The 13,598-nt window shown below is 39.4% G+C and overlaps 1 protein-coding gene across 1 annotated transcript; it reads right to left on the reverse strand.

Annotated features, from left to right (window-relative positions):
- Positions 1-2,747: 2,747 nt before the first annotated feature.
- On the reverse strand, positions 2,748-12,368 carry LOC117302450 (ventricular zone-expressed PH domain-containing protein homolog 1-like). The gene is made up of 13 exons (XM_033786404.1): positions 12,272-12,368; positions 11,245-11,491; positions 10,563-10,707; positions 10,120-10,297; positions 9,516-9,679; positions 8,991-9,200; positions 8,163-8,377; positions 6,928-7,820; positions 6,397-6,539; positions 5,883-6,017; positions 5,368-5,482; positions 4,468-4,601; positions 2,748-4,009 (listed from the first exon to the last, which is right to left on the reverse strand). Exons 2-13 carry the CDS (start codon positions 11,451-11,453, stop codon positions 3,731-3,733), a joined length of 2,820 nt encoding a protein of 939 aa, XP_033642295.1. The 5' UTR covers positions 11,454-11,491; positions 12,272-12,368; the 3' UTR covers positions 2,748-3,730.
- Between the last annotated feature and the right edge of the window lie 1,230 nt (positions 12,369-13,598).

Below are 13,598 nucleotides of genomic sequence, written 5' to 3' on the forward strand. Positions count from 1 at the left end.
CCAACAACTTGATGCTTGAAATATAAAAGTTGAATCCCCTTAAAATGATTCCCTGGCTGTGGCTTCCTAGCTTGTATTGTAATTTGGGTGTGATCCCTGGCCACACGGTATAATGGCTTCTGACTGCCCCCCCCCGACGAAACAGGGAGACCAACATAGGGCTACCTCAGTTGGTAGAGCGCTAGTGCGTTAATCCAGAGAATATTGGTTCAAATCCTGTTAGTAATTTTTTTGTTTAACCCTAAATTACTCCAAAGTAAGTAACTTAATCCTTGAATACACTCACTTAGCTTTGCTAGTACCTTTAATAAAAATCCATTTAAGTTTTTTATATAAATCCAAAATAAGTAACTTAATCGATGAATACGTACAACTTAGTAAGCTTTACCCAAGTACCTTAATTGATTTTAAATAATATCTACCAATACTTTACAATGAAAAGAGTTGTTCCTCTTATGTGTTTTGACTACTCCTTCACAAACAATTGCAGCACATTAAAATTGTAGTTTAGGATTTTCCAGTCATTTTCAGCAACATTTTTTGTTCTATTCAGACTATTTCATGCAAAACTGAAAGCTCCTCAAAACAATGGTTAAAAATTTTATTTTGCATCGTGTGATAACCAGAAAGAAAACCATTCAATTTGAATAATTCATTTTTGCAGAAAACTCCTGTTGCACCTACTCTGCTAGATTGATTGCCGTTATCACATGACTAAAAAGAATGCCTTCAAAGTTGAATTGAATAGAATGGTAAATAAGTTTGCATCCATCCAAACTGAAATTGAATGACAGTGTCAGCTCAAAGGGCAAAATGGCCCAAGTAGAAATGCATGCAAGTGAAATAGGCTGCCTTTTTTTTTGGGGGGGGGGCTAAAAAATGACAGTGAAAAAAATTGTTTTGAACCAGAAATGTGCCTTGTTTGGACCTGTACTTAGGCTGTACACAAATTGATGTGCCTTCGGTAGGAACCAACACATATTATAAACGTTACTGCAGCAAAAATCCTTGGAAGGTTTTGCCTTTAACTTTTCCTGTTACTAGCCAGCAGGACCAGGGGTGGGATTTCACAAAGACTTAAGTTTTCCTAGGACTAGTCCCAAGTTCTTTGTGAAATCCACTCCAGTTCTCTTGTCATTTCACTGGTCGGTCAGCTTTTTCACTTGCCTATATTTCATATTAAATAGGGATGCTTTTTAGCACTGAACTAGCCAGCTGGGCCACTTTGTGAGAATTCTGACTGGCCCTTAGGCCTGTTAACCGGACTCGGCCAACGAACCATTGTTAAGGGCAAACACTGCTTGGCCTTCATGTGTTGAAAGGTTTCATCAAAAAGGGGGCCAAGGTTCAAGATCCAATGCCATAAAACTCCAAGCACACAAATTTGCTGAGCAGCTTAGCACTGAAAAAATAATGTAGAAACAAGGTTACCAGCCAACAGCAATGCGTCTGTGATTATACTAGCAATGACTGGTCCCCCGCTTAGCAATATTTTATGCTTACAAAATCTCTGGTTTCTCTTTCTCATCGCCCATTTCAAAACAATGTATAAAAAAATTCCTTTTCAAAAAAAGTCATTCACGTCTACTGACCGACGCCATACAGAATACAAAGCAAACAATTATTTCATAATTGGCAACAATTTTCTTCTAAATAAATAGCACTAATATCACAAATTACCCGAATTAAACTTACTTTCCAAATTTCATAAAACAAACCACTGAGATATATTGCATTCTCGTATATATATTCTGTAAATAAATGAAGCTTTTTTTCTCTTCTCTCTAAGTATTTACATTAACCACAAACTAAAAAAAACCTACAGAAAAATATCTCTACTTTAATAAACTTTGTGCTTTGCAAAGACACACTGTGATTTTACTTCAGCATATAAATTTAAGTTACAAGCAGACATTTTTACCTTAAGTGACGGGCGAAATCAATTACATTTTTTGTAGCTACAAGTCTAACATAATATCAGCCTGAACCATCTGAAAGTTATCATCTGCTTTCAAAATGTCTGGAAATAAACTGAAATAAACCTTTCAGTTTCTTCAAATTGTCATCCAAATTCTCATCTATCAAAAAATAGCGTTTAGTTGGAAACATTAGTGGTTAGCCTTCAGTCAAGGTGCTAATGTCACACCATCTAGAAAGTGTGCACTAGGCTTGTGGTGGTTTTCCTCATACACAGCATCCCAAGTGCTACCTGGGTCTTGACGAAAGACTAGAATGACTTCTTCATGAAACACAGACAAAATCAATTTTATTTGATTTTTTCAAAATTGAAAGATTTTACTCCACAATGAAAATATTTTTGTCAAAAACTTTGGCATGTATTTGTTTTTTAAAAAGGTTGGCACTTCTGGTTTGAAATCTGGTTCCCTGACTGCCAATCAATCAAAATTGAATTTATATTAAAGGTAACAGTCTATTTAGCACATAGCCTGGTTTTACAGCAAACCTTACTAGATTGTATATCCATCATGCAAAGTTTCAAATTCTACTCATGTACATGTTGTTACAGCAAACCTTACTAGATTGTATCTCCACCATGCAAAGTTTCAAATTCTACTCATGTACATGGTGTTACTGCAAACCTTACTATATTGTATCTCCACCATGCCAAGTTTCAAATTCTACTCACCCGCACTAAATTGTATCTCCATCATGCAAAGTTTCAAATTCTACTCATGTACATGGCGTTACTGCAAACCTTACTAGATTGTATCTCCACCATGCAAAGTGTCAAATTCTACTCATGTACATGGTGTTAATGCAAACCTCACTAGACTGTATCTCCACCATGCAAAGTTTCAATTCCATCCTACTGAATCATCATATTTCATAGTCTTTTGAAATTATGATGAATAAGAGATGTCTAAACTATTCAATATAACATTAATATGTTAATGATCGGCTCTGACCATTAAATTTTTTTTACTATTTTAAAATTAAAAAAAAAAAAAATAGCTACTGTTACCTTTATATACTCTATTTGAAATGAATTATATAAAACAAAATTACAATTCAGAAAATTCAACTAGGCTATTATAAAACGGATATTTCCCTATTTGTTGCTTCTGCATAAAACTGAACAATAAAAAAATGATAGTTGTCGTCTTTTAAAACTAAACGAGATGACTTTTTAAAAATTAAATGCACCATTTTTCTTCAGAATTCTTCTGTCTAAAAAATAAACACTTAGCATTGGGCCGGTAAACTCCTGACTGGACAAGTATGGCGGGCATGAGCTTAACAATTCAACATTCACTTTCAGTCTGATAAATATCTTTAAATTATCTTGAGTATTGAAGAATACTTCCAAATAATAAAAATGAGATAAGTGATCTTCAGATTTTACGTAAAGAGTATTTCTTGCTGTTGTATTTTTTGTTGGAATCGTGGCCAAATAAATAATAATAATTATTACTTTTATTTCAGCAATTTGCAACTTTGTGATGGCATGCAAGGAGTAACTGGCTTACATCTCTTGTAACCATTATAGCCGAAAGAAGGCTGTGTCCAAATTACCGACTGTGGCTGTTACTAAGGCTGTTGCTAAGGGCAGCCTATGCCTTCAACAAGGAGATCCTGCCATAGCCAGAGCCACAGCCGCTACTTCAGAAACGGCCTTAAAACTGAAAGAGTAAATCGCTTGGTACCTTTGCTGTAAAGCGGCAGCTGTCCGACGCCTCTCTAAAAAAATCTCTCAAAAATTGATAAACGACTACCTTGGCATCCCCTCGCTATCCGGCGGATTCGTTCCGCTCGTTGCTCCTCCGCCATTACTACTACTTCCCTTATGGCTAGCCTTTCGCACCGCCAACGTCAGGCACTGAACCCACTGCTCCGCGCCCTTCCCGTCTTTGGTCTTGAAGATGTACGTCTTGTCGGCAGTGAAGATTTCAAAGGCTTTGGGGATACTCCGCTCGTGTCGTCTTCCACCGTGCACGGTCTTGACGCCTTGAACTTTACTGAGCTCGATTGGCAAGGTGGGTTTGCTTTGCTGTTTTGAAAAATAAAAATTGTAACATTAATAACAAAAACACATACAAAACAATCTACAAAAAAAATCATTAGAAATGTTTAAATGAAAGTCAAAAGTGTGGCAAGTCGTGGCGGGGCAGATAAGATCACCGGAGTCAAGTTCTGAGGTTTCTGATCAGCAGAGTGTGGGTACGAGAGTCGTGCCACTTGTGTCCTTCAGATGGGACGTAAAGCCATTGGTCCAGTGTGTTGTGTAATGCATGTAAAAGACCCAAGTGCACTTGTCGAAAAGAGAATAGGTTCGCCCCCCTGTTCACCACAGCCTTGTTATGTAACGGAGTTGGTCTCATACGTCAAGCTCCACTTAAAAACAGGAAAATACTGAATGCTGAAACGTCTTGAGCGTCACTAAGTGACGGGTATTAACTCTAGATATAAAAAGCCAATATTATTATGTTAGCCCTCGGGTATACATACTGAGTTGCTCTTTGTGTAGAGTTGCTCCCCCGCTAGGGTGAAGTAGCGAGTCCGCCATCGTCGGAATAACTTGAAGCGCACTTTCTTCTCTTTGAGTTGTCCCTCGATGAACGGCCGACCTCCTGAGATTAGGTCTGTCAAAATTCAAGAAATCACTTGTCGCAGAGAAAAACACACAAGTTTTGCTTAGCAGAATTTGATTACCAGTCAAATAACAAAGTCATGCATGCTGTTCATCACTGGTGCCCTGCTGGTTTTTACCTTCAAAGATAAATCTCTCAAATTTTCTGTTTAGAAGTTTTAAGAATTTGACAGTGGTTCTTGAAAAGTCTAGAGAAATAAAGTCCTTCCAAAGACGTTGTACTAGGGGTTAGTTTGAAACCATGGTTGGGATTTACTAAAGGTAAACAACATCATCGTTTTTAGAAAGAGTAATTAATTCCTATGCTGTATTGTCAGGGAAGTTGTGTAGATTGTTGAGGAAGACAGTTAATGCCCATAAAAAAAAGTTTTTTAATAATTGGGTCGATCACAAACAAAATATACCAGAGCGGGATTTGAACATCTGACCTTCGGATCGTGTTGGCGCTTTAACCTCCGGATTAACGTGTTGGCGCTCTAACAAATCAGCCATCAAGCCCTGATGTTGGTGGTCTCCCAAATTTGTTCATACCAACGAGTAAAAAAAAAAAAACGCTTTTCCTATGTCTTTGGGTACTTGCACTGCCAGCGTCCAGGCAATGGTTTGGTTAAACGTACAATTTGGTCAACAAGCTTCCACTCATTTTTTTTTTTTTTTGTTCTCTTCCTTTGTTACACTGCTTGAGCACCTTTGGTGGATTTGTGCACTTATAAGACTTTGTTATTATTAATATTATTATAATGAAGTTCTTGACTTACCAAATTTATTAGGGTTATTACAGATGAAACAATTCCAGATGTTGAGATGTATGTTGTATGTAAACAGATCGTAGAAACTGACTTTATTTAAAACAGCTGTGAGAGCTTGCTGTACCTGAGTAGGAAACAATTAGAAAGTTTATACGATGCGACAGTTGCATCATGGAAAAAGCATGTTGTGGCGAGTCGTGGCCGAGCTGTCTAGTTCACTGGACCTAAGCTCTGGTGTTGTCAGCAGCGGAGTGTGGGTTCGAGTCCCGGTCGTGACACTTGTGTCCTTAAGCAAGACACTTAACCATGATTGCTTCGTAAAAGTTGGGGAGGTAGTGCTTTCTGCTCTACCAGCCAGGCTTCTGATGGATGATACCCAACATACATCCGTATGGACTGTAAAGGGGGTAACCCTGTTTCAGCCCCAGGAGTAGGTGGCAAGGTGGAAAAATAGTTGATTGTACCCCACACCTTGAAGTGACCTTCAGGCCTTGTGTGGCCTAAAAAAATGGCTAAAACCTTACCTTGGACGGTGGGAAATTTTGAGTGATGAGTTTCAGGAATGTCATCGTTCCTCCTGCAGTCTTTTGTCGTTCCCAGTTCTTGCGTAGACTCTGGACTGCTCTGTCATCAAGGGATACTGGACTAGGAGACGTGGCCTATAGAAAAATGCTTAATATCTTAAGTCACTCCTCAATTATGGATAATCAATAATGATCACTAACTGATCTTCAGTATATATTTGGTTTACGGTAACACCATTTGTATATATATCTACTTTTTGTTCTTTGAGAACTTGTCTTGCTGTATTTTCTACTATCGCGGAGAAGATTTTTTTGGAATTTGGGAGTCTTCTCTACTACCAGAGAGTAATCAATAATCAGTAATCAATCATCAATAATCAATTATCAATAATCAATAGTCAATAATTATTAATCAATAATCAAAAATCATTAATAAAAAACCAATAAACAATAAACAATAATCAATAATCAATATCTAACCACACCGTACAATTCCGAGTAGATCAAAGTTTACCTGTAATTGAAGAAACTTTAAATGAATCCAGGGCTGAGTCTCTTTGGTCTCCACAACAAACGGGCTTGTACTATACAGGCAGTTCCGTCCTTTCTTCTGGCAGTAGAAGTCAAGTTTACCCACTGGATTCCGACCAGTTATCTCTGTTACGGCGAGAAAACAAGGCACATAAGAAATCTTCCTTAAAGACGTTTACATACAAGAATAAAGTACAGTTTATATTTGGTTTGTGGTTGCACCATGTGTGTATCTACTTGCCAGGTAGATTTTGTTCTTAGAGAAATGTCTTGCTTTATATTCTACTACCGGAAGTAGATTTTCGGAATTTGGGAGACTTCTCAGTTCTGAAAAGAACTGTCCTGCTTTTTAACTACCACCTGGGAAGAAGGTAGAAAATTAGTTTTTAGTGGATCGTTATTAACTTCAGTACCGCGAATGGAGTTCTGAAATGGTCTCAATGTTTCAACTAGATTGCTCTAGTCATCGACAGGAGAATGATACAAGTTTATTTAATTGTAGTTTTTTTAATACCTCTGACAGAACACTCATCAGGAACTGGTATTCTCTTCTTGATGGAATCCATGTAGTTGATGATCTCCTTCTGTCTCTTGGACAGATACTGTTGAAGACTGCTGTCTCTATTCGTAGACCTTAGTGAGGAAGAAACTTTGCCTCCTTCCAAAGACGAGGTTCCTCTTGCTCCATCAAATCCTGTCTTGACTCCTTCAAAAGGCACTTTCTTTGTTGCTTCCAATGGAGAAGCCTTCGCTGTGAGTAGATCACCACCTCTACCTTCCAGGTCTTGTCTGCCTTCCTCGGCAGTGTGTATCCCACTGCTGCCACCATTTTGAGAGTTCCTGATATATCTTGAGTTGGTTGAGCTGCTCATTCTATTGATGACACTACTAGGTCTTGAGGTCTCCTCCTGGTGGAGATTCCCCTTGCTTCCTCCTGCTGCCGATATCCCCTCCTTGTTGCTAATTCGACGTTGGACGTCTGATTTCTGCGACGAGGAGGAAGAGGCTGGGCTCTTAAGTTTTGTCTTGGACAAAGTAGATCCCACTGTTTGCAGACTAGTCCTACTTTCTGTGAGTTGGGCGGCTTCAGGATAACCTGAATGACTTAGGGACCTCAGTTTGACCTGTTTTGTGCTTCCGTCTAGATCTTTTAAAGATCCCTGTGTCTCTGATTGCATCAGCGCCGTCGACGAAGTGCACGTTATCAGTTTCTGGACACTGTTGAAGAGATGATCAACGGAGCCTTGTTTGGATGCCTTGCCCTTTCTGTAGTGCATCTTCCTCTCCGTTTCAAGGCCCATGCTGTGCATCTCAGACATGCTCTGTGCTTTAGTGGGCGATGATAATAACTCTGGTGATCTTCCTGATTCCATGTATTCAGTGCCGCTATCCAGAAGTTCCTTTTTCCTGATGGAAAGATAGAACAAACAAAACTATAAAGATAGTCTATAAAGATCTGAGATAACAATCTCCAAGTCATGGATGACATTAAACATACAAAGCATCTGTTGTCTTATAACAGAAATCATGCTTGGCCCTTAGAAAAAAAGTAGGACTACAAGCCACCCTAATAACCGAGATAGATTGCTCACTCATCAAAAAGAGAAAAAAATGGTCTGGTTTGGACCCGTGCTCATCAGATGGAAGAGGAGTGTCACAAACCAAATCCTGGAGGGTGGAACAAATACTATCACAACGTCGCCCTCTATGGCCGCAATGCTACAGGACAGAGATAAAGGTAATCTTTACCGGTATGTCATATCTTGCTGTAGTTGTTGGATGATCATTCGGGCAGCCATGGACGGACTCTCACCCTGTAGAGAGATCTCGGCGATGTGCGTCCCGAGGAGACCCGAATGCTGATCTGCGATGCTCTTAATCTCGATCAAGACGGCGGGGAGGGAAGTTTGATCAATGGCTCCTAGTTGCTGTACCAGGAAGGCCATGCATTCCTTACCATTCACCTGGATGAAAGAGAAGACCATCACTTTTAAAATATGTTCTTGATATCTTCAAACTGGCAAAAATTTTCCTTTTTTCTTCTAACGGTCGCGATTCCGATTTCAGAAAATATCTACAAGATTTCAAGTTCAAGGCTTGGTGCTCAGAACTTTCACGAGACAGGGAATATTTAACATATATATTTGGTTTGCGGTGTGTATCTACTTGCCAGGTAGAGTTTGTTCTTTGGAGAAATGTCTTACTAGATATTCTACTGCCGCAGAGTATATACAAACAGAAATATTACAACATAAATATTCTTCTTCTTATTGAATTACTGGGGTTTTTACTGAGCTTTAAAGGGGAGGGATTGAAATTGACAGACAGTTCTCCGATGCACTAATCACATGCCCTGCCGATGCACCCCGCTGAGCACACTCTGTGTGTGAGCACACAGACCGGGTCGATTTGTAGCACGTTCAACCTGTCACAGACAGACCCAACTCATTATCAGAATTTAAATAGCTATGGCAACGTTATAGACATTGTCCAACCAAAGGATGTTTTTAGGATGAGGTCACAAGTTTTGTGAACTAGATTGGTGTAACTGAAGCAAACAATTATTTGACATCCAACCTGATTTAATCTTCCGACTGCACCAAAGATCTTCAACGCCATGCCGAGGAGGGAAGGCTGTCTACTGATGGCATCTTCAAGATCGGAGAGGCAGCTGGCGAAGGGTCTGGCATCGACCGAGACCACATCCACCAGGGCGGCCAAGATTGTCTGGGAGGAGTTGGGGATCTTAAGGCAGGTCACCAACAAGGGGACATGATTCAAGAGGAGCTGAAATATAATCAGAAACATTGATACAGGAGGGTTAACATTCTTACTCGCAGCTGAGAAGCTGAATTGCAAAGGATGCGCCTTCATCGTGATCGAGCAGAAGACACATTTTCATTTAAATTCATTTCGCTTTATCTTTTCTGGCCGTGAGGTCAAGGACTCTTATAAAAGAAACTTAATCATTGTACTAGCAAAGAACCCAATGAAGGCTCAATGAACAGGGGTAGAAATGGTGTATAAGGTGCTTAGATACAGTGTTTGAAAACAAATGCCTATTACGGTTGTTTTTATTCGTAATGGGTATGTGACCTTAACCTTTGGATTGTGTTTGGCGACCAGGCCAACAAGCTGGAAGAGATGCGTCTTCTCCACGTCTTCACAGTGCGGTAAAACGCTGAGTAACCCGTCGATGTTTGCGTCAATCGGGCCAGGCTTCTCAAGGTAGATCTGGGGCAGGATGCGGGCCAGGGATCTGTTGCCTAGACAACAAAATTAAGACAAAATGCCGTGAAGAAAAAATGCAGACAACGTCACAACGAAACTTAACAACCTTGATTTCAGGACTTCAGTCTTGGGTTTGACCTGTGATGTCAGAGGTCACATGGTCAAAATGAGGTTTTTATCTGTATTTTCTCGAAATAATAAAATACTTTGCTGTTATACCACATTCCATACTACAATTTTCAAGCGCACCAGTATTTATCCTGCAAGGTATGCAGAGCTCTGTTTGAAGTATGAAGTAATGGTTTACAAAGTGCTGTTATAACAACTATCAACACATGTAAAAGACCCTAGTACACACTTATCGCAAAGAGAAGGGGTTCACCCCGGTGTGTCTGGCATGCGACTATCTTCAACTATGAAGGCTGCACTAGAAAGGAAGAGGAAGAAGAAGAAGAAGAACAACAACGGAACTCACCACTAATGATACTCTCTGTGATGTCATCACAATGCAGAGCAAGAAGGCTGGCGTTATCGATGGCCGCCAGGGCTAAATAGCTTGACATGTTACGGCAGATCTCCTGATTCTCTTGCTTTAAAAACTGGACGGCTACAGGGAGAACTGTCTTCATGACGGAGTACTTACTGTAATTTTGCTATTCACCAAAAAATATATATAAAAAATAAATAAAAACAGTGTTTTAAAAATAGTTCAGTTATTATTTCTGAGAAAATAAACTGATACCGTTTGAAATGACTTATGTGAAGATGGCACATGCTTGTCGACTCCCTCAAGGTAAGTGCATACTCAATTTTCTCACTCGAAGACATCAAATCCCGGCTTTACTCCTTTTGCCGTTCCTCAGGCAAGGAAGGAGGACAAAATAATGGGGTCTGTTGAGAAGAAAATAAAATACTCACCATGAAGAGACAACTCATGATATCGGATGCGATCTTGGCGTGGGGCGTGTCTTCGTCTCGAGTCAACGGTTTCAAATTATGCTGTAAACACGAACACCAAAGAGACACCAATGCCTCTGAATGCTGTTCTATGCTTCCGGTATCTCTGTAAAAAAAGATGCAGAAAGATTAGAGGAACGTGTTACCCGTTCAGCTTCTTGACACATTGCTCAGTCCCCGCTGTTGTTGTTTTATATTTTCATCATACCTTTTCCTGAGTGCCAAAGTGGCAGGAGATGCTGTCCCCCATACGACGACCTGTGTACAAACTGCCGCCTGTGTCTTTATTTACGATCACAACACAAACTTCTTCTGATTCCTTCTTTTGAATCATCCTCCTTCAGTGCAAGTTAATTTGCCATTTGAGAACGGAATCTCAGGGGAGACATATTTCCCTATGACACCGATTAGGCTTAGTTCAAATCACACCAATGTTCTCTGGTTACAGAGGCCTTAGTCATTTTTAATATTTGTCTTCTTGTAGACCCTTACTAAGAGTGGCTTTAGTGTTAGCCTTGTTTGGGGCAAACTTGCCTAAGTTAATAAAAAATTAAAAAATACAAAAAATATTGACCAGAAACATATTATTATAATAGAAATGAGGCTCTTGTAAAGGAGCAACTTTCTTGTAATAAATATTCACCTGAGGGCAGTTGTGACCCTCGTTATACAAATCTCAACCACCGCCTGATCGTTGTGATTATTCAGATAATCCAACGATGATGAGATCATCTGGATGTGCTGGAGAGCCTCGGAAAGGTCGTCGACGATCTCCGAGTCAGGAATAGAGAAGAGATCCCCGGCACGAGACAAATCCCGCTGGGACAGGATACGCGCGAACAACTTATGCATCTTGCGTTGATGCTGTTTTTAACGTATGTGACGACGATCTGAAATGAAATCAATAGAATGAAAGAGAACTAAGATAAGGGTTGTGGGGTTGGCGTGGCAGAATCTTTTCTCACCATCCACATCTAGGACCCAGGTTCGAATAATGCCAGGCACTATGTGGATTGGGTTTTCAGTTCCTACCTAACATGAATGAATATGGCATGTATGGCAGAGCAGTAAGGCACATTTAATACAACTTTCCAAAACTAAATACTTTGGAACATAGTTTGTTCTTTTTTTAAACTTACATGTAAATAACCTGGTATCGTGGTTGATATTTAAACAAAGCACAAGAATACATGGACACCCCACAACATTATTGACATCGACAAAAAACGAGTGGCAGCTTGACATTCAGTTAACGTCAATCACAGATGGGGATGAAACCGGTCTTTTTTTTTTTTTTTTTACACATTGAGTCATTGACAAGATGACAGTTGACACTGACGTGACTGTCTGACTATTGACAGCTGGTACTTTGGGATCCCTACTTTGTACAGTGTCAATCATAATTGTTAAACCCTCATTCACGGCTGTCACAACTCGGTCTTTGTTTGATCGATCGCTTTTTGTCACACTACCCACCCGGTCGATATGCGCCCGGTTGGTGGGTGGCTGGACCGCCTGACGCAGTAAACGTCTGCCCCGTACAATAATTGACAAGCTGACTTTTTAACTTTCCAGTCCTCACCCCCGGCCAAATTAATGCAAATAACCTCCAAAATAACCATCAAATCATCCCAGTTAATCAATCTAGAATAGATCCAACTTATACTCACTTAAGTCAGCCATGATTGTGCGGCCAAGATGACAATTAACTTCGCCAGCTTTCTCGGGGTGTAACTTGACTTGGAACATTCCCACTGCCGTGTGTCAATCGCCATGTTTACATCAAAAACTATAAGTTTTACAACAGCGCCCTCTACTGCCGGTCTACCTTTGCTTCTACTTTATTTTGTGGTAAATTCTGAGAAAATTACTTTTAGATTTCAAGGCTTAATCGTTTGAATACAACTTTTGTTTGATACTTTCTTATTTGAGGTTTACAAGTAAACAATATCGGGTTTTTAAGCAGGTTTGCTCAGAGGTTTCTTTCTATTCACCCTCTGTGCGGTCCCTGGTTTCACCCAAGCATTATATTTTGGCTATCTTCCTTTCTGTCTTGAATGTAATTTCATTATTTCTGAGAACCTCCCGATTTTGGTTTGGGGCAACAGTGTTTGAGGTCTCATGGGAAGGTCTCATGAGTCTCAAACTTTGAGGTCTTGACTCCAACGCTGGGGTGAAACATTATTCTTCAAACACCTTGTTTGACCACAGTCACATAAACACATAAATTTAATAGGTGAAGGTTCTTTAGATTAACAAGATGTCCGTTTTTTATTTCATCTTCATACTTTACAATTGAAACGTTCATTAAATCCCTTTGTAGGAATTGAAACCATTCTTTGTGCAACCTTTGCTTTCAAGGGCATTCTTAAACCTTGTGTTGCAGTTGATCAATTTAATTAACAACACACAAGCAAGACAACCCAAAATTGTATTGTAATGTAACACTTAATATTATCTATAAGTCGACAAAATATTCTGTACATTTAGTTTCGGGTTACAGTAATGCTTTCTTTTTTTACAGTCAACTACAAATTACAAAAAGAAACAAGCATTTTTCTCCTGGAGTTGTTTTACGAAGCTTCAGTGCCTTTTCTTATCGTAGTTTTTAACTCTTTCAAGTTTACAGATCAATATCATTTTGTGATAATCAAGATTGTAAAAAATAGTTCACGATTTCTTTCAAACATTCACGCTCTGCTTTTCTTTCTAAAGCTCAAGGACAACATTGGCTTTTGTCACAGACCAGTATCTCAATGTGTGTGACCAATGAAACAATTAACATGTACCTGAAATTACAAACTTGGAAAGTTTTAGCTTTATCGGTCATCAGAGTACCAAGTACAGAAAGCCCTTTCTCTGTTTTCAAACTAATTGCTGACACATTTCTTCAAAAACTAAAACATTTCAGGCTAAAAGAATTCAAAGGAAGTTTTCCACCATAACCATCTTACACAGTTGATCTCGTTATAACAAGATCGCCGGGACTGGCCAAAC

Source organism: Asterias rubens, chromosome 18 (assembly GCF_902459465.1).
Source record: "Asterias rubens chromosome 18, eAstRub1.3, whole genome shotgun sequence".
NCBI classification, from domain to species: Eukaryota; Metazoa; Echinodermata; class Asteroidea; order Forcipulatida; family Asteriidae; genus Asterias; species Asterias rubens.

What these genes read in the sequence shown, in the direction of transcription:
- LOC117302450 (XM_033786404.1), bottom strand. Translation starts at nt 11,453, where the DNA reads ATGCATAAGTTGTTCGCGCGTATCCTGTCCCAGCGGGATTTGTCTCGT. An exon ending in TAAAGTTTCTTCAATTACAG is followed by an intron (nt 6,018 to 6,396) that starts GTAAACTTTGAT and finishes ATTTTTCTATAG; the next exon opens with GCCACGTCTCCTAGTCCAGT. An exon ending in AAAATTTCCCACCGTCCAAG is followed by an intron (nt 5,483 to 5,882) that starts GTAAGGTTTTAG and finishes TTTCCTACTCAG; the next exon opens with GTACAGCAAGCTCTCACAGC.